General features: G+C 40.0%; 2 protein-coding genes across 7 annotated transcripts; both read left to right on the top strand.

Annotated features, from left to right (window-relative positions):
• On the top strand, positions 1–24512 carry LOC127791389 (protein FAR-RED ELONGATED HYPOCOTYL 3). 6 transcript variants are annotated; one of them, XM_052321241.1, is made up of 10 exons: positions 1–255; positions 5018–5082; positions 20654–22811; positions 22897–22953; positions 23225–23293; positions 23386–23454; positions 23542–23610; positions 23698–23748; positions 23839–23926; positions 24026–24512. In XM_052321241.1, the coding sequence occupies exons 3-9, from the start codon at positions 20700–20702 to the stop codon at positions 23896–23898; spliced, it is 2487 nt and encodes an 828-aa protein (XP_052177201.1). In that variant the 5' UTR covers positions 1–255; positions 5018–5082; positions 20654–20699; the 3' UTR covers positions 23899–23926; positions 24026–24512. The 6 variants fall into 6 exon arrangements, with proteins under 6 accessions (XP_052177201.1, XP_052177202.1, XP_052177204.1 ...); XM_052321238.1 differs by having other exon boundaries at positions 2–255; positions 20594–22811; XM_052321240.1 differs by having other exon boundaries at positions 3–255; positions 20594–22811; positions 23842–23926.
• Positions 17830–18579, top strand: LOC127792265 (UBP1-associated proteins 1A-like). The gene has a single exon (XM_052322717.1). The coding sequence runs from the start codon at positions 17830–17832 to the stop codon at positions 18577–18579; it is 750 nt and encodes a 249-aa protein (XP_052178677.1).
• Positions 24513–24533: the final 21 nt, after the last annotated feature.

Consider the following 24533-nt stretch of genomic DNA (forward strand, 5'->3'; position numbering starts at 1 on the left):
GGACGTGGTGGATGAACAATAGGCGAGGACGACGCGCGGGTCTTGGGGAGGAACGCGTTGAAATTGAGGGGCGAGTGGGAGAGGAAGCGTGCGTGTCTGCTACAGCTGCAAAAACAAACAAACCCTAAATTAAATTTGGGGCTGAAAGGAAGAGAAGCGGCAATCCACTCGCCGAACGCCCTCGCGTGGATTTGCAGCGGCAGAAATATCGTCTGAAGAGGAGAGTCCTTCTTCTACATAAAACCCCACGCTCAGGTACCCTCGCTTGTTCTCCCTCTCCCCTCCCTCGCCCCCTCCCCTCTCTCTCTTTCCCTCCCTCTGCCCACAAATTCTTTCTAGGGCATGATTTTTCGATTTCTTTCTGTTTCTTTTGCGTATAAATGCGCCCGGATGAGCGTTTCCTCAATTCGTTCAATTCCCGTTCTTCTTGTTTGTGTATGGGTATTGGGTCACCGTCGTTCTCAAATTCAACTGAGCAATGTCCCCCTCTGCCTTCTGTTTTTGTTACCGGCCTGTTTTTCTTTAGAATTTTCAAGGTTGTGGGAGAAAGATAAGAACTTGTGAATCTCAGCTCTTTGGTTTGGATACTGGCCTAAGAAAGTTATAAAAAGCGAGAGGATGTACAAAACATGTTAGTCGTTGCCACATGATCGATGGCTGATTTCTGAGGACCAATTGCTGAAGGTTTCCCTTCAGTAGAGACAGTATGAGCCTGGATCGTATGTTTTGGGACGATCTGGTCTTAATTTTGTTGTGAATTATGGAATAGTGAAAGATCTGGAGTGAGGCAATAATAGTGGAAGGGCATCTGGGTGGAGCCGGTATGCCAATATCATTTGGATCCAGTTGATTCTGGTTGGGTGATTTGTGTAAAACTACCTGGGACTAGTATTAGATGGCTTTCTTCCCCTGTTAGAGGCTTCCTTTTCTGTCATTGAGGTTATGGGTCTAGCCCATTTTGGACGGTTGGATAAAAACAACTGTATTATTAACATCTAAAGCTGGATTATTATCATCCATACTATATTAAAATGGGCGTTATTTGAGTTCGCCGTAATGTAGGGCCAGAGCCAAGGGGCAGTCCGGCCTCACCTTCCTCCGACCACTGCCAAAAAAAAAAAAAAAATCCCCCTTCCTTCTCCCTCTGAAGACAAATCCCCTCAAAGAGAAAAGATTAAAAATTTGGTGGCTAATTAATAATCTAAATTAACAAACTATATCATACCCTAATGGACCTAATCCCATCCTACTAGGAAATATAATCAAAAACTAAGTAGGAAGATAATCAAAGATTATCTATGAAAGAAGTAACAACGATAATCTTTTCAAAGATTAAGAAATAAACAAAAGAAATAAAATAAATAATGCTAATTCCTGTGTTTACTAATAAATGTGGAGAAAGAAATATTACGTTGATAATTCTAAAGAAGATAGAAAACAACAACAACAACATATCCAGTCTTTATCCCACTATGTGGGGTCGGCTACATGAATTCTAGACTTCCATGTATTTCTGTCTTTTGTCATATCCTCATTTAGATCCATATATTTCATATCAAATTTTAATGTCTCTCCTAAAGTCTTCTTGGGTCTACCTCTATCTCTTTTTGTGACTAATTGTTCCATTTTATCAACTCTCCTCATAGGAGCGTCTCTTAGTCTCCTTCTCACATGACCAAACCATCTTAGTCTAGTCTCTCTCATCTTCTCCTCGATTGGCACTACTCCTACCTTATTACGAATAACTTCATTTCTAATTTTATCCTTTCTTGTATGTCCGCACATCCATCTTAACATCCTCATCTCCGCTACACTTGTCTTTTGCTCATGCTGGTATTTGACTGTCCAACATTCTGAGCCATACAGCAAGACTGGTCTTATAGCTGTCTTATAAAATTTTCCTTTCAATTTTAATGGGATTTTACCATCACATAACACCCCCGATGCATTTCTCCATTTTAGCCAACTTGCCTTAATTCTATGTGCAACATCCTCATGGATTTCTCCATCTTTTTGAATCACTGATCCCAAATATCGAAAATGGTCTTTTCTTTGTAAGATTTGGTCTTCTAATTTTATTATAACATTATCCACTCTTGCATTTTTACTAAATTTGCATTCCATATATTCTGTTTTCTTTCTACTTAATTTAAATCCCTTAGATTCTAAATTGTTTCTCTACAACCCAAGTTTAGTGTTCACTCCTTCTTTTGTTTCATCCACCAACACTATGTCGTCTGCAAATAGCATACACCATGTCACATCTGTCTGAATATCTTTAGTGAGTTCATCCATTACTAGGGCAAATAAGTATGGACTTAGTGCAGAATCTTGATGTAGTCCTATTGTAGTTGTAAATGGTTCAGTATCCCCTCCGCATGTTCTGACCCTTGTCTCTACACCATGATACATGTCCTTAAGGGCTTGTATATAGGTTATTTTGAATCATTTCTTCTCTAAAACCCCCCATAATACTTCTCTAGGGACCCTATTATAGGCCTTTTCTAGATCTATAAACACCATATGTAGGAGTTACAAAAAAAAAAAAAAATTAATGATAAAAAAAAATAGTAAAATAGTTGAACCAATAAATATCTCTATGTAAACATACAAATATATGGGAGAAAGAGGCATTATGGTTAATAAAATTATTTAATGTGATCCTGAAATTGAAAAGGATGCATAATGAATGGAGAAAAGCACCATGCTGCCCATTTACAAGAACAAAGTAGATTTCAAAGTTGTACTATAGATGGATCAAGCTAATAAGCCATATTGTAAAATTTTGTGTGAAGGTGATATAGCAAAGGTTAAGAAGAGAAACCAATGTCTGAAAACAAATTTGCTTTTTAGTAGGTCAACAATAAAAGCTATCTATTTATTGAGTTGTTTGATGGAAAAAATAAAGAGATAAAATGGAGGATTTATTTATAGTGTCTACAGATTTAGAAAAAAACTTATGATTTGAGTTTTCAAAGAAGTCTTATGGAGGGTTTTAGAGAAGCAAGGAGTCCAGGTTATTTATATACACATTATTAAAAAATTTGCATTATCAAGAAAAAAAAAGCTTACTTTTGTTAACAGTCATGAAGGTATGTGCCAATATAATATATTTGAGCTGACCATTTGTTAAATTTATAGTGAGTGAGATTTCTAGCTTGGTACGGCTCATTTGCCTAAAATAGAGAGTTTGTCATGGCTTAATCCTATGCTAGTAGCGTATTAAGGAAGTCTTTTAAGTACCTTTCTGTCACGACCTCAATTGGAGGGTTGGAGAATTACGTAATTCTTATAGAATTACCAAGAAAAGAACAGAATGTGGAAGAGGAATTGATAGTTTGAGAAAGAAGGAGATGGAAGAGAGATAGAATTGAGAGATAATTCGAGAGATAGAATGGGAGAGAAATCAAGAGGGACATAGGATGTTCTTATTCCAAAAGATGCTGTCTACTATTACACCAGCCTTCTTATAGGCTCTCTTCTAACGATCTTGTAAGTTGTAACTTCCTAACAACATTCAGCTAACCTTTAACTCCCTAACAGCTTATGACAACAACCCTTGTTAGTTACAGCCGTTATAGCCCCAATTGTCTCTTATACCCCTAGGTTCGTAACAATTTCTTACTCTCAAAATGTACAAAAATTAATTTCAACCAATAGTTTAGGTGAGACTCATTTAGTACCCACGTGTGTAAAATATGAACATAACTGAGTTTAGGATGTTATGGTAGGTGTGTGGCCATATAGGAAAAAGCAAAATAAGAAATGAAGTTATCCATAATAAGGTTGGAGTGACATTTGTTAAAGGTATGATGTGCGATCTATGTTTAAAATAGTTTGGAGACAAGAGAATATTGAGACTCACTGGTGTGGAGAATGAATAGAATAGAAGTTTGTAACAGAAAAGTGATAGAATTCTCACAAAATGATAGAATCTCCCAATCAAACAATAGGAATCTCCGATTACAAAGCTATGAACAAACACAACAAAAGAAAACAAATATTGGCCTATTCAAGAGGGCCTTCTCTCCCACAACTCCTTCCAAATTCTCTAGCTACCCCCCTCTCTCCTTTTCCCCTGCCTTTTATATGTATTCCCTAGTCCGTTGCAGCCACGTGAGTTGTTATTCTCCCCCAACCAAATGTGACTCTTCTGCCCTTGTGTCTTTTTGCTTGACTGCCCCTGCATCTCCCCTCATTTTATGTTGCTGGTAAGTGTGACGAACAGGGGCCTTATCAAAAAGGTAGGGAAAGACCAAAGAAAATTAGGTAGGCAACTCTTGGGTATTGACATGAAATGTAATGACCTCCCAGAAGATAGTCATGGATAGAGATGGTTGGTGAGCTATATTCTATGTAGATGACCCACTTGGTGGGATTAAGCCTTCATGTTATTGTTATTGTAGTTTTAGGTGAGACATGTGATGTCAGGGATTTCTCTTTTTTGCTTCATTTGAGATTTGATTGCATAGTCTATATGGTTACAAATAGAAGAAAGTTCCAATAGAAGAAGTTTTCTGCATTTGGTTCATAACTGTTACTGTTATAAAGAATGAACAATGAAGAAGTTGCTCTCCTTCTGAACATCAAGCAAACGTGTGGCACAATCATCCCTTCTCTTTCCTTTTGTGTGTGGAAATCCGATTTTTGTCAAAAAGAAAAGATTAACTTTTTCTCATGCATCTGCATTGTTAATTATAAATTTTTGGGCAGAAAGCATTCCTTACCTGCCCAAATTTTTACTTTCTATGCAAGCTTGTGGTGTTCTAATTCCATGAATGTCCGCTAGGAGTTTAACTTACTGGATCTTATATCTTTGCCACTCTAGGATTTGAGCATGCCTGTCCAAAACATCCCATAATTTAGTTAAAATTTTTGTTTATGAACATGAATATTTCTTAGTTATCTTCACAAAACTTTGGTTAATATTGGTAAAAGACTTGAATATAAAATGTTTTATACCAATGTTAATTTTATATATTTTTGACATACGGCTTTGGGTATTTGGAATTTGCAGGACTGGAATATAAAGATTGGAGAATGTCTTGAAGGATTAGGATTGTCTTGCTAGCATAAAATCAGGTTTACTCTAAATTAGATTAGTTTCCTCTGTGAATGATTAAATATGGCAATAATAAGTATTATCACATTTTGGTATAATCTAAGTAGGGTTTTCTCCATTTGTCGATTGTGCTTGACATGCATGTATCATGTCTTCACTATCATTTAAAAAAATGTTCCCGAAAATTGGATTCATGAAGGCAATCCTTTTCTGATTTAACAAACCAAAATTTCTGGAATGATATTTACCATGCACAGCTAGTTGTTGTCAAGAGGACTATAAATCATAATAGAATGTTTGGAAAGCTACTCAGCATGAACTTATTTGTAGTTTGACGAGGAGGAATATTTTGTGCTAAATAAAACATGCCAGTAAAATATCATTATCTATAATCTGAGGAGTTCTGCTGGGTTTGATACAGTTTAATGTAAAATGAAAAAAAGAAAGAGTAAGAGAAAAAGAAACCAAACTGGTATGGCAGTTGACCTACCAAGCACGAAATGGAATTGGTTTTCAGACACCTTGTTTTCTCATCTCAGTCTTTGCTCAATCTCTCTTTCCTAAAGTTCCATAGTGTGGCTCATTAGCTTGATTCTTTTACAATTTCCACAACTTTAAACATTTCCTTAATTCTTATTGATGGGCTATAAATGCTCTTCCTCCCCTCGTCCCCCCCCCCCCTTCCCTTTTTTTTTTAAATTTAAAGATCACGTTAAATAATTCTTTTAATCCTCAAATGCCCTCTTCTCTTATGGATTTCCATGCTTCTATTGGGATATGATTTGGTTTAACTACTTTACTATTCTTCATCTTTCTGAATGCTTGCCTTATTTTGTTTGGTCATTTAGGTTTATAGAGCATGTAATTCCTATCTTCTTTATTTTTAGTAAGATGTCCCAACATAACACTTGTTTCTCCAAATTTCATTAAATAACTTAGAGAAATATTCCTTCTGAAAGTAAATAAAAAAGAGAAAGAAAGAAAACTGAGAGGAGGAAGAAGATGTATGTTCGAAAAATGAAGTCTCGAAAAAATTACAACCAGCTTTGTTGAGTGTATATACTACTCAAAAGCTCTAACAAATTAACTGTTCTTGACAGCTAGCAGTAACAAACTAGCTGCAAGTTACAGCAATCAGCTTCTCACAAAACAAACAAACACAACTGAAAACTAAAACTAACTACACCAGCTGTTCTACTTTCTTTCTCCCTCTCTTAGTCGTACAAAATGATAACAAGAATTATTCTCAACACGTTACACTCTACTTGATTGCTCCCTCATTTACTAGTACTTGTTTTTCGTCTTTATGTATGTATGTATCTCTTTGTTAGGACCCTTGTTAGTCACACTTACCAACGACGTAAAAGGAGGGAAGAAGCAGGGGCAACTAAGGAAAATGACTCAAGGGCAGAAGAGTCACATTCGGTTAGGGAGGGAATAACAACTCATGTGACTACAACGGACTAAGGAATACATATAAAAGGGAAAGGGAAAGAAGAGAAGGCAACTAGAAAATTTGGAATAAGTCATGGGAGAGAGAAGACCCTCTCAAATAGGCCGATATTTGTTTTGTATTCGTTCATAGCTGCTGTAAGCTTCTGTAATCGGAGAATGCCTATTGTTTCAATTGCTAGATTCAATCAATTTTGTGAGGGTTCTACCATTTTTGGTATTAGAGCACTGATCCGTGGGAGTGACCGTCTCTGAGAGAGTGGGAGAGTTGGAGGGGAGATTGGAGAGTTATCAACAACAAATAGAGGGGAGAATGGAGGGATTGCAAGAAGGATTGGATTTGATGAAAAATGAGTTCTAGAGGGTGCAAAATATAGAGAAGAACATGGCGGTGATGTTGGACCAATTCAATCTGTTGATGGAGAAATGGGGGGGAGCAGGAAAAGGGGAGGAAGGGAAAACAAAGTGGGGAGAAAATACCCATGGATTCTTCCCTCAGCTTGGAGGATACGTCGGAACTTGGGGAAAAGAGTAGGGATGCAGGTAATGGGTTCGATGGCTTCGGGATGCTGGAAGTTTGAAGTTGGTGTTTGGAGATGCCTATCTTTGAGGGAGGCGATCTTGATGGATGGGTATTCAGGGCCGAAAGATATTTCGCTGTGAATCAATTGACGGATGTGGAGAAGTTGGATTCCACTGCCCTTTGTTTTGAAGGTGCTGCTCTCTCATGGTTCCAGTGGGAACAAAGGCGAGGAGGAACTCAAGGCGATGTTGCAGAGTAGATTTCGATTCACGCAGGAAGGTGCAGTCGAGGAAAGATTCCTCGCTCTCCGGAAATGGGGGTCCGTTAAGGACTACCGCTTCTGCTTCGAGACTGTGGCATCATCACTTGAAGACATGCTGGAGGCCTTGTTGGAAGGACATTTTATCAATGGGTTGAAACTGGACATCAAGGTCAAGATGAGGGTGTTAAGGCCTATGGGCCTGGAGCAGATGATGGATGTGGCCTAACGGATTGAGGAACAGAATCAGGTGATCCAAGGAAGTACTTTCGGATCAGGCCCAAGCAAAGTTCAGGCCCTTTCAACCCTAGTCCAAATTACCAGCGAGTGGCGATTTCGCCACCTTCGCCACCATTTCAAAAATTGGTGACGCCCAACCCTGCCCCCTCACATCAGCCTCCGGTCCTCGGAAAGTGGAGCAACCCCCCTTTCAAAAGGCTTAGTGAGAGCGAGTTGCAAGCCAAACAAGCGAAGGGATTATGTTTTCATTGTGATGAGAAGTACATGGTTGGGCACAATGCATGAACAAGGAGTTGCAAGTGATGGTCATTTATGAAGAGGAAAGGGAAGAGGAGGAAGAAGGCAGAGAGGGAGCCGAAGTAGGGGAGAATTCTGGGGAATTGGGGGACATAGTCAAAATGGGGGAAATGGTGGGGTTATCATTGAATTCAGTAGTGGGGTTAACACCTCCACAGACTATGAAAGTAAAGGGGGAAATAGCAGGCCAGGAAGTGATGATCTTAATTGATAGTGGAGCTTTCCATAACTTCATAGCCGCTGATTTGGTGTAGAATTGGGATTGATTCAGACACAAACTTGAGGATATGGTGTGATCATGGGTTCGGGCATGCGATACAAGGGGTTGGAGTATGTAAGGGGGTGACCTGTCATTGCAAAATGTGGAGGTAGTCAAGGACTTCCTACCATTAAATCTAGGAAGCTCAGATGTTATTCTCGGGATGAAGTGGTTAGCCACACTTGGGGAGACACAAGTGGATTAGGGCTCATTAGTTATGAAGTTTAGAGTGGGGGCATGGTCGTAACACTGCATGGGGATCCTAGCCTCAGCAAAACATTAGTAACTTTGAAGTCGATGATGAAGGCATTCCAAGAAAATGGAGATGGAGTGCTATTGGAATTGGGAAGCTTGACAGCTGAAGTCAAAGAGGCAAAAGGGGAAGTTCTTGGCATTCTGCAAGAGCTACTACCAGACTTTAAGGAAGTCTGTGAGGAGCTGTGTGGGCTTTCCCCACATCGGAGGCGGGATCACACTATCACATTGCAACCAAGGGTCCCTTTGGTAAGTGTACGACCTTACCGTTACCCCCACCTCCAGAAAAATGAGATTGAGAGATTAGTTCGGGAGATGTTGGCAGTAGGGCTTATTAGGCCGAGTATTAGCCCATTTTCTAATCCAGTGTTGCTAGTCAAGAAGAAGGATGGTGGGTGGAGATTTTGTGTGGACTATAGGACTTTAAACAAGGTAACGATCCTCGATAAATTTTCAATTCCAGTTATTGAAGAATTATTGGATGAACTAAATGGGGTTGTTGCTTTTTTTCTAAGTTGGACTTGAAATTGGGGTATCATTAGATACGAATCGCACCTAATGACATTCCAAAGACTGTTTTTTGCACACATGAGGGTCATTATGAATTTTTGGTTATGCCATTTGGTTTAACAAATGCATCCCCCATGTTGGAATATCTCCCAGCTTCGAATCACCCAATTACACTCAAACAAACAGCCGAAACACTCCCTGAATCACTCACCCGAAACACACACACATTTTGCGATAAAATAGAAAACAAATCAGCAACTAAAAACAATCAAGAACACCAAGAATTTATCCTGGTTCGGTCTTTAGAAAGACCTACATCCAGACTGCCCTAGGCTCTTTTATCTTCACTATCTTGAATGAACTTTGAAAAGAATTACATGCACTAACCAATCCCTTTAGCCTTATACACAGACTGCCTGAGAGATTGCTCTACCAGAATTACAAAGATATCCCCTCTAAGAACTCAAGTATAACACCAGCGCATACTCCTCTCTTCCTCACTGCCCAAGATAGAATAAAAGAGTACTCCTAAAGCTAACACCCGACCTCTATTTATACAGCATAGAGGCGGTAACAGAAAGCTATTCAAAAAGACGGAAGTTACAGCTAACTATCGGCTTTAACAAACTGCTAACTAACATTCTAGAAACAATCCTTCTAGAATAGAAATACCAAGTGATATAACAAATGCTTAACAGAAAGAAAAGACACCTTTCTCGAGATATATATAAGCTAATCTAATACAAGTGATTTCTAACAGATTCTCCACCCACTTGATTTGATTTGCTTCCTCACGAGATCTCCTTCTGCTACTTGAATCTTCACTTGCTGCTTTGATTCTGCTGTCAATCTGACGGAGTCAATTTTAAAATATTCAAGCAATGCTTTAATTTTGAAACAGGAACAGCCTTTGTGAAGATATCTGCTGCATGTTCCTCATCTGAAACTTTGGTTAGAATAACAGTTTTATTTTCAATAACTTGTCTAATAAAATGATATCTTATGTCTATATGCTTTGTTCTTTCATGATGAGCTTGGTTTTTAGATAAGTGGATTGCACTTTGACTATCACACATTAATATAGTCTTAACATCTACACCTAGAATCTCTCCTATTAATCCTTTTAGCCATAAAGCCTCTTTAAATGCATCTGAGAGGGCTATATATTCAGCTTCGGTAGTTGACAATGCTACCACATGTTGGAGGCTAGATTTCCAACTAATAGAAGAATTCCATAACCTAAACACATAGCCTGTTGTGGACCTTCTTCTATCGATATCTGCAGCATAGTCTGCATCTACATATCCTTGGATTATAGGAGGATCTTCTAGACTTTCACCACTATAGGACAGAGCATAATTAACTGATCCTCTAAGATATCTACACATCCATTTTACAGCTAACCAGTGAGGCTTTCCTGGGTTAGCCATAAATCGACTTATAACGCTCATTCCGTGAGCTAAGTCGGGCCTTGTGCAAACCATTCCATACATTAAGCTGCCTACAGCACTTGAGTATGGGATGTTGGCCATTTCCTTCTTATTCTCATCATCCTTTGGGGACTGTTCTGATGATAGTTTGAAATGAGGTGCAAAAGGCACTTTAACAGCCTTTGCAGTTGCCATTCCAAATCTTGATAACAGTTTTGCTAAGTATGTTCTTTGAGATAGATAAATTTTTCCATGTTGCTTATCCCTAGAAATTTCCATACCTAGAATTTTCTTTGCTTCACCTAATTCCTTCATCTCAAATTCAGCTTTTAGCCTTTGCTTGAGAAGCTGGATTTCTTTAGTGGATTGACTTGCAATAAGCATGTCATCCACATATAGCAATAGATAGATAGGAATTCTAGGTGAAACATGTTTAAAATATATGCAACAATCATAGGAACTCCTTAGATAACCTTGATTTATCATAACCGAATCAAATTTTCTATACCATTGTCTTGAGGACTGTTTAAGTCCATACAATGACTTTCTAAGGAGACACACTTTCTCCACCTCTCCCTTAGCTTCAAACCCCTTAGGTTGGTCCATGAAAATTCTCTCTTCAAGGTCTCCGTGAAGGAAGGCAGTTGTAACATCCAACTGCTCTAAGTGAAGGTTCAATTTGGCTGTGATGGCCAGCAGGATTCTTATAGAAGAATGCCTTACTATAGGAGAAAAAACTTCATTAAAATCTATTCCTGGGACTTGAGTGAAACCTCTAGCAACAAGCCTAGCTTTGAACCTTGGCTTAGGATTGACTCCAGCCCCTTCTTTGATTTTAAACAGCCATTTGCAGCCAACTACTCGCTACCCTTTAGGCCTTTCCACCAGCTCCCAAGTCTGGTTTTTCTTAAGGGAATTTATCTCAGATTGCATGGCTTCTATCCATTTATCAGCATCCTTAGAAGACACTGCTTGCTCATATGACAAAGGTTCTTCACTAGCTATTTCCGATGCACTAATTAGGGCATAGGCTACTAAATCTGAGTAGCCGTATCTTTGAGGTGGTCTATGGGTTCTAGGCTGCCGGTCCCTAGCCACACTATATCTATCCTATTAGGTTGATCTTCTATGCTAGAGTCTACCTCACTGTCATCTTCATCTCCTTCAAATTGAGATGATTCATGGTTATGGCTATGTTCAGGATCTGAATTAGAGCTCGGGTCTAAAGAGTCATACTCAGCTTCTGAGATATTTTGAGGCAAACATGGAGAGTTTTCTGAGAGCTCTACTGGTACTGAAACTCTATTTTGACTCTTATCTTGCTGAGTTTTATCTTCATTTTCATTCATAGCCAAATTTTCATCAAATGTTACATCCTTAGTTATTATAATCCTTTGACCTTCAGATTCCAAATTCCATAGTTTATAACCTTTCACTCCAGATGGATATCCTATAAACAAGCATTTCTTGGCCCTAGGCTGAAGTTTTCCTTGTTTTATATGGGCATAGGCAAGACATCCGAACACTCTAAGGTGGTCAAGGTTTGGCTTATGGCTTGACCATCTTTCATAAGGAGTTAAGAATTTTATAGCTGTTGATGGGGATTTATTTATAACATGGGCTGCTGTTGATACAGCTTCTCCCCAAAATTCTTTAGGTAAATTTGCATAGTTTAACATGCATCTAACCCTCTCTAAGAGGGTTCTATTCATCCTTTCTGCAACACCATTTTGCCTAGGATTACTGGGTGCAGTTAGGTGTCTAATAATCCCCCCTTCCTTACACATTTGATTGAAATCCTTATTACAAAATTCTAACCCGTTATCGGTTCTTATAACTTTGATTTTCTTGCCTTTTTGGTTTTCCACCATAGCCTTCCATGCCCTAAATGTTTCAAATGTATTATCTTTTGACTTTAGGACATATACCCATAGCATCCTAGAAAAATCATCTATTATAGATAGGAAAAATCTTGAGCCACCATGGGATTCAGTTTGAGCTGGACCCCATAAATCTGAGTGGATATAGTCTAGGGGTTCTTTTGATGAGTGTATAGCATTTTTACTGAATTTTATTTTTGCTGCTTTACCATATATACAAGACTCACACTTGCCTATACCTATGGTCTGTCCTAAATCCAATATACCTTGCTTTGAAAGCTCTTTAAGGCCCTGCTCACTGATATGAGCCATCCGTAAATGCCATAGAGTTTCCTTAGATTTTGGTATAGGATTTATGGCTGCTGTTTCCCCACATACTGTGGTAGCCTGCAAAAAATAAATTCCATTTCTCAGCCTTCACACATACTAAGGACCCTTTAGTTATTTTAACTACTCCTTCTTCACCTTTAAACTTTAAGCCATTCCTATCCAATTCCCCAAGAGAAACCAAATTTCTCTTTAATTTTGGGATATATCTAACGGCTGTGAGGATTTTAAGAGAGCCATCATGCAACTTTAGCCTAATGTCTCCTATCCCTTTTACCTCACATTCATGGTCATTACCTAGTAAGACCTTTCCTCCATTAAAGTTCTTAAAGTTTTGTAGGTAGTGACGATTTGGAGTCATGTGAAAGGAGCAGCCAGAATCTAATACCCATTCATGGCTTTCAGCATTTTCACTTACAACTAAAGCTTCAGAACTATCATAGCCATTATCACAAAAGTTTACTCCTCCCCCTGAACTCTCCTTCTCAGCTAAATCCTTTTTCCTTTTAGGACACAGCCTCTTAATATGGCCTTCTTGCTGACAGTAGTAACATTTGATTGGGCCTTTTCCATTTCTAGATTTAGACCTTGACTTTCCCTTATTTTTATGATCCTTTTTAGTACTTCTTGATCTTACTGATAAGGCCTCACTAGGGTTAGATTTACTGTCCATCCTAATTCTTAATTCTTTAGAGTTTAGAGCCCCTATTACATCTTCTAAAGAAAGTTTCTCTCTACCGTGTTGGAGGATATCTACAAAGTTTTCATAGGACTTTGGTAACAAATATAGAAGAACTAGGGCCTTGTCTTCGTCATCATATTTCACATCTATGTTTTCTAAATCTAAACATAGTTTGTTAAAGTCATCTAAATGCTCCTGCAATTTTTGATTGTCATGCATTTTAAGATTAAAAAACCTGGCTTTTAGGAATAATCGACTGGATAGAGTCTTCTTGAGGTAGAGATCTTCCAGCCTTTTCCAGATTTCTGCTGCCGACTTTAACTTCGATACCTCCCTTAAAACTTTGTCTCCAAGACTCAGAATCAGAAGGTTGAATGCCTTTTTCTTGATCTCCGCCTGAGCCTCATTCTGAGCAGTAGTTAGAACTGGTGTCGCGTTTTCAGTTGATGACTGGGATACCTCTAATTCCAGCGCCCCTTCTAAACCTTGACTGCAGAGGAAGGCTTCCATCTTGATCCTCCATAGGCCGAAGTCGTTGGTCCCATCGAATTTGTCAATGTCGTATCTTGCTGCAGTTGGTGCCATCGAGTTTTGAGTCTCTAATTCTCCCTCCTGAGGTTTCTTGATGAATCTTGAATGTCAATTGAGATTGAAGGTTCTGATACCAAGTTGTTGGAATATCTCCCAGCTTTGAATCACCCAATTACACTCAAACAAACAGTCGAAACACTCCCTGAATCACTCACTCGAAACACACACACATTTTGCGATAAAACAGAAAACAAATCAGCAACTAAAAACAATCAAGAACACCAAGAATTTATCTTGGTTCGGTCTTTAGAAAGACCTACATCCAGACTGCCCTAGGCTCTTTTATCTTCACTATCTTGAATGAACTTTGAAAAGGATTACATGCAGTAACCAATCCTTTTAGCCTTATACACAGACTGCTCGAGAGATTGCTCTACTAGAATTACAAAGATATCCCCTCTAAGAACTCAAGTATAACACCAGCGCATACTCCTCTCTTCCTCACTGCCCAAGATAGAATAAAAGAGTACCCCTAAAGCTAACACCCGACCTCTATTTATACAACATAGAGGCGGTAACAGAAAGCTATTCAAAAAGACGGAAGTTACAGCTAACTAACGGCTTTAACAAACTGCTAACTAACATTCTAGAAACAATCCTTCTAGAATAGAAATACCAAGTGATATAACAAATGCTTAACAGAAAGAAAAGACACCTTTCTCGAGATATATATAAGCTAATCTAATACAAGTGATTTCTAACACCCCACATTCCAGTCCTTAATGAATGAGATTTTTAAGGAGCACTTGAGGCAGTTTGTTTTGGCATTTTTGATGACATTTTGGTTTATAGTAAGAATATGGTAGAACACAATGAGCATTTGAGGTGTGTATTACGGGTCTTAACAGCTCATCAGTTGGTATGCTAATGCAAAAAAATGTCAGTTTGGGCAAGCGAGAGATTGAGTATTTGGGACATGTCATCACCCAAGATGGTGTGGCTACGGATAGCGCTAAAGTCAAGGTGGTTATGGAGTGGCCCAGCCCTAAATCTCTGTGCTAACTTCGAGGGTTCTTAGGCCTTACGGGGTATTATCGGAGATTTGTGAGGAACTACAACAAATTGGCTTGGCCATTGATAGAGCACCTCAGGAAGGATAACTTCTTTTGACATGAGTTATCGGAGCAAGCTTTTCAATCTCTAAAACGGGCTATGATAGATTTGCCAGTGTTGGCCTTACCAGACTTCTCAAAGGAATTCATTGTGGAGACAGATGCTTCGAGGCATGGATTAGGGGTAGTTTTGATGCAGGAGCAACGGCCTCTTGCTTTCTTCAGCCACTCTCTAAATCTGATTGGTCAAAACAAATTGGTGTTTGAGAGGGAGTTGATGGCGATCGTATTTGCAATAAGGAGGTGGAGACATTATCTATTGGGGTGGAAATTCGTTATTCGGACTGATTAACGAAGCCTTAAGTTTTTGATGGAGCAACGGGTGGTCAATTTAGAATGTCAAAAATGGGTAGTGAAGCTGATGGGGTACGATTTTTAGATTCAATATTACCCCGAGTTGGAGAATCGAGCAGCTGATGCCCTCTCACGCCTCCACTCCCCTGTCACGTTGATGGCCCTCATCATTCCTCGTGTCTTGCAGCTAGACCTTCTAAAAAAGGAGGTCGAGGAAGATAGTAAACTCTAGCAAATCATTAGGGTGGTGCAGATTGATCCCTCTAGCAAACTCGATTTTGCGTGGGTGGATGGCCACTTGCTATTCAAAGGGAAGTTGTATCTTCCTAAAGGCTCCACTCTAATTCCCCTCATGTTGAAGTAAGGACACGATGGGCAGATTGGGGGCCATTTCGGTTTCCTCAAGACATATAAACGAATATCCGCCAATGTATATTGGGTTGGGATGAAGCGGGACATCCATTAATTTTTCCGTCAATGCTCAGTGTGCTAGCAGAGTAAATATGTGGCACTATCGCTGGGTGGTTTGTTGTAGCCATTCCCTATTCCTTATCAAATCTGGGAGGATGTGTCGATGGATTTCATCGAGGGATTGCCAAAATTAGCGGGAATGGATTCTATTTTGGTGGTTGTAGATCGACTAAGTAAGTATGGACATTTTATTGCTTTGAAACATCCATTTTCAGCAGCCAGCATAGTAGGGGTCTTTGTGAAAGAGATTGTTCAGTTACATGGTGTCCCAAACTCTATTGTTTCCGATAGAGATAAAATCTTTCTCAACCATTTTTGGGAAGAACTATTTAGGTTGCAAAGCACTAAGTTGAATAGAATCACCTCATACCACCCTTAGTTTGATGGCCAAACGACTTTGGAGATGTACCTCAGATGTTTTTCTTCCTCCAAACCAAAGGCGTGGTGCAGTTGGTTGCCTTGGGTTGAATATTGGTATAATACCTCTTACCATGTTTTCTCAAAGTTAACTCCACTTCAGATAGTCTATGGGTGTGAACCTCCCCCTTGCTAAGATTTGAGAAGGGTACAACGACTGTCTTTGTGTTAGAACAACAGTTGCTGGAACTTGATTCGGTTTTGGAGGAGTTGCAGGTCCAATTGTTGCAGGCGCAAGAAAGAATGAAAGATATAGCAGATAAAAAGTGGCATGACGTTCATTTTGAGGTCGGCAAATTGGTTTATGTGAAAATTCGCCCCTACAGATAGAAGACATTGGCTTCTAGGTCGAATGAGAAACTGTCACCTAAGTTTTGTGGACCTTTCGCAATGGAGAAAAGGATCGGGAAGGTGGCATACAACCTGTCTTTACCACCCTCCTGTGCTATTCACCCCTTATTTCACGTCTCCCAGCTTCGCAAGGCTGAAAGAGTAGTGCAGGAGGTTACTGATATCCCTGACCAGCTAACTGCCGAGCTAGAGATGAAGGTGGAGTCGGAATTCCTGTTGGAGGTTAAGGTCGGACATGGGAAAAAACTTGAGGAGCCTTGATGTTCTTTTCCAATGGAAGGGGTTGCCACTCTTGGAGGTAACTTGGGAGCCATATGATAGGACCCTTGTTAGTCACATGTACCAGCAAAGAAATAGGAGGGAAGAAGCTAGGGGCAGAATAGGATATTGGGAGAGGGGGAAAGTGACAAAAACAGTTGAAGGGTAAAAAGGGGAAGAGCAACCAAGGGAGCATGGCTGATAGCTGAGGCCGTTGGAGGGGAGTGTCGCTGGATAACAACTATAAATAAGAGAGGCTAGGAGAATATTAGAGGATGACTTTAGTATTGAGTTCTTGGGAGAGTTAAGGGCCTCTTGAATGCCCTATTGTTCTTTATTTTCCTTGCTGCAAATTATTGGAAACCATTGATATTCGATTGCTGTGAATTTGCTATCTGGTATCCTATCAATTTGGTATCAGAGCATCTCCGATCCTAATGGAGGACCTGACCGATCGAGTGGGTGACTTGGAGATGAGGGTAGAAGGCATGCAACGGAGTATTCAAGCGGTGGGGAAGAAGGTAGCGAGCTTGCTGGAACAGTTCGCTTGGATGCAAGCGAGATGGGAAGAGCAGGATCGGGAGAGGAAGAACGAGGAGAGACGGGAGGAGCAAGTGAGAGAGAGGAAGGGGAAGCGAGATAAGGAAGACCCACCTGCGAGTTCGCCCTTGACAAGGGAGGGAACACCGGTAGCTGGAGCGAGAAGTGGCGAAGGGGTCGATGGTGTCGGAAGGCAGGAGTATCGTGGGAGACGCCTGGAAATACCCATCTCTGAGGGAGATGATTCGGATGGCTGGGTATTTAGGGCTAAGCGCTACTCCGTTGTGAACAAGCTGTCCGACACGGAGAAGATGGAGGGGATGCAGAAGGGTGTCGACGCCATAAGAGGGGAGGATCAAGAACGGGAGAGGAAGATCAAAGCGAAGAAGGGAGATAGACCTTCGGAATTTACCTAGGATTCCGAGGTGACGCCTGGAGTTGGAGTGGGCTGAGGGGTGACAAAGGCAGAGAAGCGGGAGTCCGCGACTCTAGGTTTCGAAGGAGGGGCCATTTTGTGGTTCCGGTGGGAGCGAAGGAGACAAAGAGAGATTCGTGTGGGTAAGAAAGCATACCTGAAAGACGAAGCCATAGGGCGCCGCCATCGCGTCCTGCTCAAGCAATGGTGAAGAAGGGGAAGGCTAAGAAGAAGAAGCTTCAGAAATACCAAGCTCCAATCCCAACCAAAGACACCGCGATGCCAATTCAGTCCGATTCAGATGCCGACGATGATTCCCCCTCCGGTGAGACCAAGCTCGAGAAGATCCAGAAACTTCTCGAGCCCTACACCAAGTACCAGCGTATTAACTTCCTTGTCGGCGCCGTCGTGCCCAACGCTTTCCTATTCACTTGCTTCCGCGATGCCGCGGATCGCGACATATCACGTCGCAAGCTCGTCGTCTACGGCCTCGTGTGGGTCACGACTCGAGAAACCTTAGTCTCTGCCTTCGAGTCATACGGCGAGATTGAGGACTGCAAAGTCATCTTCGACCGGGTCATGGGCAAGACCAAGGGCTACAGCTTCGTCCAGTTCAAGACGAGACGGGAAGCGGCCAAGGCATTGAAGCAGCCGAGGAAGATGATCAGGAATCTGATGTCAAGGATGGCGGATCTGGTAACGTCCAAGGAGGGCACCTTACCGATGATTGGGGCGCCATTTGCTTCTGATCTTAAAAATCTGGGCCAGCAAAAATATGAGAAAGCTGGTAATTTGGTGGAGTCTCACCTTGAGGACAAGGTGAGTTTCATGGGCGGAAGTAATGATAGGACCCTTGTTAGTCACATGTACCAGCAAAGAAATAGGAGGGAAGAAGCAAGGGGCAGAATAGGATATTGGGAGAGGGGGAAAGTGACAAAAACAGTTGAAGGGTAAAAAGGGGAAGAGCAACCAAGGGAGCATGGCTGATAGCTGAGGCCGTTGGAGGGGAGTGTCGCTGGATAACAACTATAAATAAGAGAGGCTAGGAGAATATTAGAGGATGACTTTAGTATTGAGTTCTTGGGAGAGTTAAGGGCCTCTCGAATGCCCTGTTGTTCTTTATTTTCCTTGCTGCAAATTATTGGAAACCATTGATATTTGATTGCTGTGAATTTGCTATCTGGTATCCTATCACCATACCATCAGATACTACATCAATTCCCTGAGTTTCACCTTGAGGACAAGGAGAGTCACATGGGCAGGAGTAATGTTAGGATCCCTATTAGTCACACTTACCAGCGACGTAAAAGGAGGGGAGAAGCAGGGGCAGCCAAGGAAAATGACTCAAGAGCAGAAGAGTCACATTCTGTTAGGGAGGGAATAACAACTCACATGGTTGCAACGGACTAAGGAATACATATAAAAGGGAGGGGGAAAGGAGAGAGAAGGCAGCTGGAAACTTTGGAAGAAGTCGTGGGAGAGAGAAGGCCCTCTCAAATAGGCCGATATTTGCTTCCTTTTGTTTTGTATTCGTTTATAGCTGCTGTAAGCTTCTGTAATCGGAGAATTCCTATTGTTTCGATTGCTAGATTCAATCAATTTTGTGAGGGTTCTACTGCTCTTTCCCCATCTTTTGTATATATTCGTCGGCATAAATTTTCATAAGCTCTTGACTACCTTCACTATCTTTCTTTTTCTTTTTTTTTGGCCAAAATATATCACTTTGTTTTTTTCATTATGGCATCCTAATTCAGTCTCCTTAATATTTGTGCATCCTGTACATTAATTACCTCAATGAAGAATCTGATGTATGGCATATTAGATATTACATGAATACCTAATGATTGGAGGCTTGTTTAGGGTTAGAAGGCTAGGAAAATTGTGGAAGAGGCTAGGGTTTTGATATGTAATTCCATCATGTTTGTGGCTTGAAATTGTTCAGAATTAATTTCTGCCATGATGTGGTGCCTTGTTGTCTCCTTTTTCCTGGTATTTCAGTCTTTATGTGATTGCAAGTGATAAAATTGCTCTAGTTGTGTGTTATTGGAGTATGTCAGATTTGGCAATCTTCTGGGATCTGCTTTTGTTGGAAGAGTCTAAAGTTGGGAGTTTGGGGACATGTGGACCTCATTTTAGGATGGCAGGATTATCTGGGGATGCAACAAGTGGACTTTTCTGTAAATGTCCTGTATGCAATTTCCAATAGTTATTTCCCTTGTAATCATATTTGGCGTGTGTGAGACCTTCCAAAGGTCGCTTCCTTTATTTTGACTCAGATTGGACTTACACTTGCCATTGATAATTTTTGAAAAAGGCAAGATGTTCTAATTGCTGTTACATGTGCTATAGAGCTTATTAGTATCTGGATCATCTTCTCCTACAGTTGTGGCATAATTGTTTGATAGTTGTGGAGCATGTATTTGTACGTTTTGAGTTCCTGCTGAAATCTGTCCTATCTTTTCCTAATTGTGGCATAAAGGTGGCAAGGTTCAGAAAACCTTAGGAAGTTAGGGATGTGTGAAATCTGTCCTATCTTTGCTTATGTTGGCAGGAGACTCTCGTGAGTATTAAATGGTCACAGTTCACAGAGCTAACATAAGTTTAAAATTTGCATCAAGGTGGATGTAGACACATTTGCTTGTTCATATGACTTCTGTAATGATACCTTATTAGTCATGGAAAAGTACTTCATTTGAATATTAGGCTATTTGAAGTATTATGCTATATTTTATGGTGCATAAGATTAACAGGCCAGTGGTATGTTTCCCATATTTTAGGAATCATTACTCACTATAACTTATTCATGTTTTTGCTCGTCTTAATTTATTCCTGTTTGCTCAAATGTTTGACATGTTTAATGTCTCAAGCAGGGAGTGTTAAATTTTTATTTTACTTATCACCATAATATCACACAGTTGTGGTTATATTGTCTAATTTGTATTTTCTCAATTCCCTTTATGGTTTTCAGGTGCCACCGGAAATAATTTAGTGACAGTATATTGGTTCTTTCCATGGATATTGACCTTAGGTTACCTTCTGGAGGACATGATAAGGAAGATGAAGAACCAAATGGGATGGACCATATCTTGGATGGGGAAGACAAATTACAAAATGGAGATGGGGGAAACGGGAATATGATGGTTGTTGGAGATGAACTAAATGCTGGGGATGCTGGGAACATGAATTCTCCCACAGAAGACATGGTGGTGTTCAAACAGGACGCAATACTTGAGCCACTTGCAGGCATGGAATTTGAATCACATGGTGAAGCATATTCTTTTTATCAAGAATATGCTAGATCTATGGGATTCAATACTGCTATACAAAACAGCCGGCGGTCAAAGACATCAAGAGAATTCATAGATGCAAAATTTGCTTGTTCAAGGTATGGTACTAAGCGTGAATATGAAAAATCTTTAAATAGGCAACGTAGCAGACAAGGGAATAAGCAGGAAATGGAGAATTCAACTGGTAGAAGATCATGTGCAAAGACAGATTGCAAAGCATGCATGCATGTGAAGAGAAGACCAGATGGTAAGTGGATTATACATAGATTTGAGAAGGACCATAATCATGAGCTTTTACCTGCTCAAGCTGTCAGTGAACAAACTAGAAAAATGTATGCTGCCATGGCAAGACAATTTGCTGAGTACAAAAATGTGGCTGGTCTAAAGAATGACTCCAAGAGTCCATTTGATAAAGGTAGGAATCTGGTTTTGGAAACAGGAGAAGCTAAGATGTTGCTTGAATTTTTCACGCAAATGCAAGCTGCAAATTCCAACTTCTTTTATGCAATAGATATAAGTGAAGAACAACGTCTCAAAAATTTTTTCTGGGTTGATGCCAAAAGTAGGCAGGATTATGTCAATTTCAGTGACGTTGTCTCTTTCGATTATACCTATGTTAGAAACAAGTATAAAATGCCTCTTGCTCTATTTATTGGGGTGAATCAACACTATCAGTTCATGCTGCTTGGATGTGCTTTGTTGGCTGATGAAAGTGCAGCTACATTGTCTTGGGTAATGCACACATGGCTAAGAGCAATGGGGGGACAAGCTCCGAAAGTTATTATCACAGATCAAGACAAAGCTATGAAATCAGTTATTTCAGAGGTTTTCCCATCTGCTTCTCATTTCTTTTGTTTGTGGCATATACTTGGAAAGGTTTCAGAAACTTTTAGTCATTTAATTAAACAACATGAAAATTTCATGGCAAAGATAGAAAAGTGCATTCACAGGTCATGGACCCGTGAAGAGTTTGAAAAGAGGTGGCAAAAGTTGGTTGATAGGTTTGAACTAGGGGAGAATGAATGGATCCAGTCACTGTATGAAGATCGAACTCATTGGGCACCAACATACCTGAAAGATGCCTTTTTAGCTGGAATGTCTACAGCTCAGCGATCTGATAGTGTAAACTGTTTCTTTGACAAATACATGCATAAAAAAACTACCGTGCAAGAGTTTTTGAAACAGTATGAAGCAATTCTACAAGACAGGTATGAAGAGGAAGCAAAGGCTGATTCAGATACATGGAACAGACAAGCTACCTTAAAATCTCCATCTCCTTTTGAGAAGCAAATGTCAGGAGTGTATACAAATGCAGTATTCAAGAAATTCCAAACTGAGGTCTTGGGTGCAATTGCTTGTCATCCTAAAAGGGAAAGACAAGATGAGACAACTGTTACTTTCAGAGTTCAAGATGTTGACAAGAATCAGGAGTTCATTGTCACTTGGACTGAGTTAAGTTCTGAAGTGTCTTGCTTATGTCATTTATTTGTATTCAAAGGTTTCCTATGTAGACATGCAATGATTGTTCTTCAAATCTGTGGCCTTTCTGCTATCCCATCTCAGTATATTTTGAAACGGTGGACAAAAGATGCCAAGAGTAGGTGTTTGATGGGAGAGGCATCTGAACAGGTACAATCTAGGGTTCAAAGATATAATGATTTGTGTCAACGAGCAATGATATTGGGTGAAGAAGGATCTTTATCCCAAGAGAGCTATAATCTTGCTCTGCGAGCGCTAGAAGATGCATTTGGAAGTTGTGCAAGTGTAAATAATTCTAATAAGGATCTTACGGAGGCTGGCACATCACCTGCTACTGGTCTTCTCTGTATTGAAGAAGAGAACCATAGTAGAAATATGGCCAAGACAAATAAAAAGAAGAATCCAACCAAGAAAAGAAAGGTGAATAGCAAGAGTCTAGTGATGGTACTCAATCAATATAATAATATTTCATATTGACTAAACCTAGTCACTCCCTGGATTGCAGGTAAACTCAGAACAGGATATTATCACAGTTGGGCCCCAAGACACCTTACAACAAATGGTTTGTCCTATCCTAAGCTAACTACTCTAGAAAGAGTCCATTTAATTAAGCTAGATTGCAGGCGATCATAATACTACTAGGAACACTGATCTTTTTTATGTGCCTGCTTAAGCTCAAGAACTTGGACGTTTATTTCTTATTTTAGTTAACAGAGCATGTAAGAGGAAGCTCAAAAGTACGGCATGCTTTGGGCACCAACACAAGATGAATTTTGCAATTATCAGAAGCTTATACTCAAATAACTCTACTATTATGCTTGGAACTTCTGCAGGACAAATTAAGCTCAAGACCTGTTAACCTTGATGGCTATTTTGGCTCACAGCAGGGGATGCAAGGAATGGTATGATGAAGCTTTCTTTAATTAGGTTAAGACAGTTGGGTTCATTATAAAATGGCTTTCTATTTTATTCTGGTGCTAAATGCCTTTTGCAGGTACAATTGAACTTAATGGGGCCTACACGTGATAACTACTATGGGAACCAGCCAACCATACAGGGATTGGTATGATTGTGATTAGTATGGTTATGCCTGTGCACTTTGATGTAGATATGATAATTGATTCTTAAATTTGTTTTTTTGTATCTTTAGGGGCAATTAAACTCTATTGCTCCAAGTCATGATGGCTATTATAGCACTCAGCCTAGCATGCATGGGCTGGTATGTTTTGCTTATGGCATCGACCATTTTTCTCAGTAAAACAAAACCATTAGTTTAACTCATAATCCCATCCATTCATTATTTCAGGGTCAGATGGATTTTTTCCGGGCACCTCCAGGTTTTACATATGCCATTCGGGTCAGTTTACAGGATTAATTGTATGGTAAATGATATGACACTTCATTTAGATGCATAGACACTTGCTAATATGGCTGCTTTTCTTTGTAGCAGGATGAATCCGACGTCAGATCAGCACAACTACATGACGATGTGTCAAGACATGCATGAAGATCCCAAGTCTTAAAATATCAAGCTGGTTAACATTTCAACTTTGTTCCTAAAATCATTAAAAAGTAAAGGATTTTGCTGTGATCATCACTGAAACTGATCCCGACAACTTTTATGTCACTTACAGATGAAGATGGAGAATGTTCAATGTTGTTTATGTCGATGGGTGTGCAGAGACCTGAACTTCTCTAGTACTTGTGAGATAAGAGAAAGGCAAAAAAGGGCAGGATGTTTTGGTGTGGGCGGATTTGGCTTACAGCCCTCGCTTGTAAAGTTTGTTGTATTCATCAAAATGTGTCTCAGGTTCGGACCAAATAGGTTAAGTTGTGAGGAACTCTGTTTAGTTTTATCAGCAATGAGTCATGTGCAGCTGCTTGTCGTCCTGACAAGTAGTGAATGTGATTTTGTCTGCAACAAGGCATATGCAGCTGCTCCTCATGAACAGGTAGTGAATGTACTTTGACGAACCTTTTGTGTAGCTCTAAATAGATTGTAGGCTATGCCGCTGAGTTGCTATATTTTTCCTTTCTTGCCCACAAAATTCTCATTTCATTATGTTGTAGTCTTCTGTTCTATACTTTCTGGCTCCTCCTACATTGAAATTATTGCGTGAATCAGTCGCAAAGTGTGTTTGC

The sequence above is a fragment of the Diospyros lotus genome, chromosome 15 (genome assembly GCF_014633365.1).
Source record: "Diospyros lotus cultivar Yz01 chromosome 15, ASM1463336v1, whole genome shotgun sequence".
Lineage (NCBI taxonomy): Eukaryota > Viridiplantae > Streptophyta > Magnoliopsida > Ericales > Ebenaceae > Diospyros > Diospyros lotus.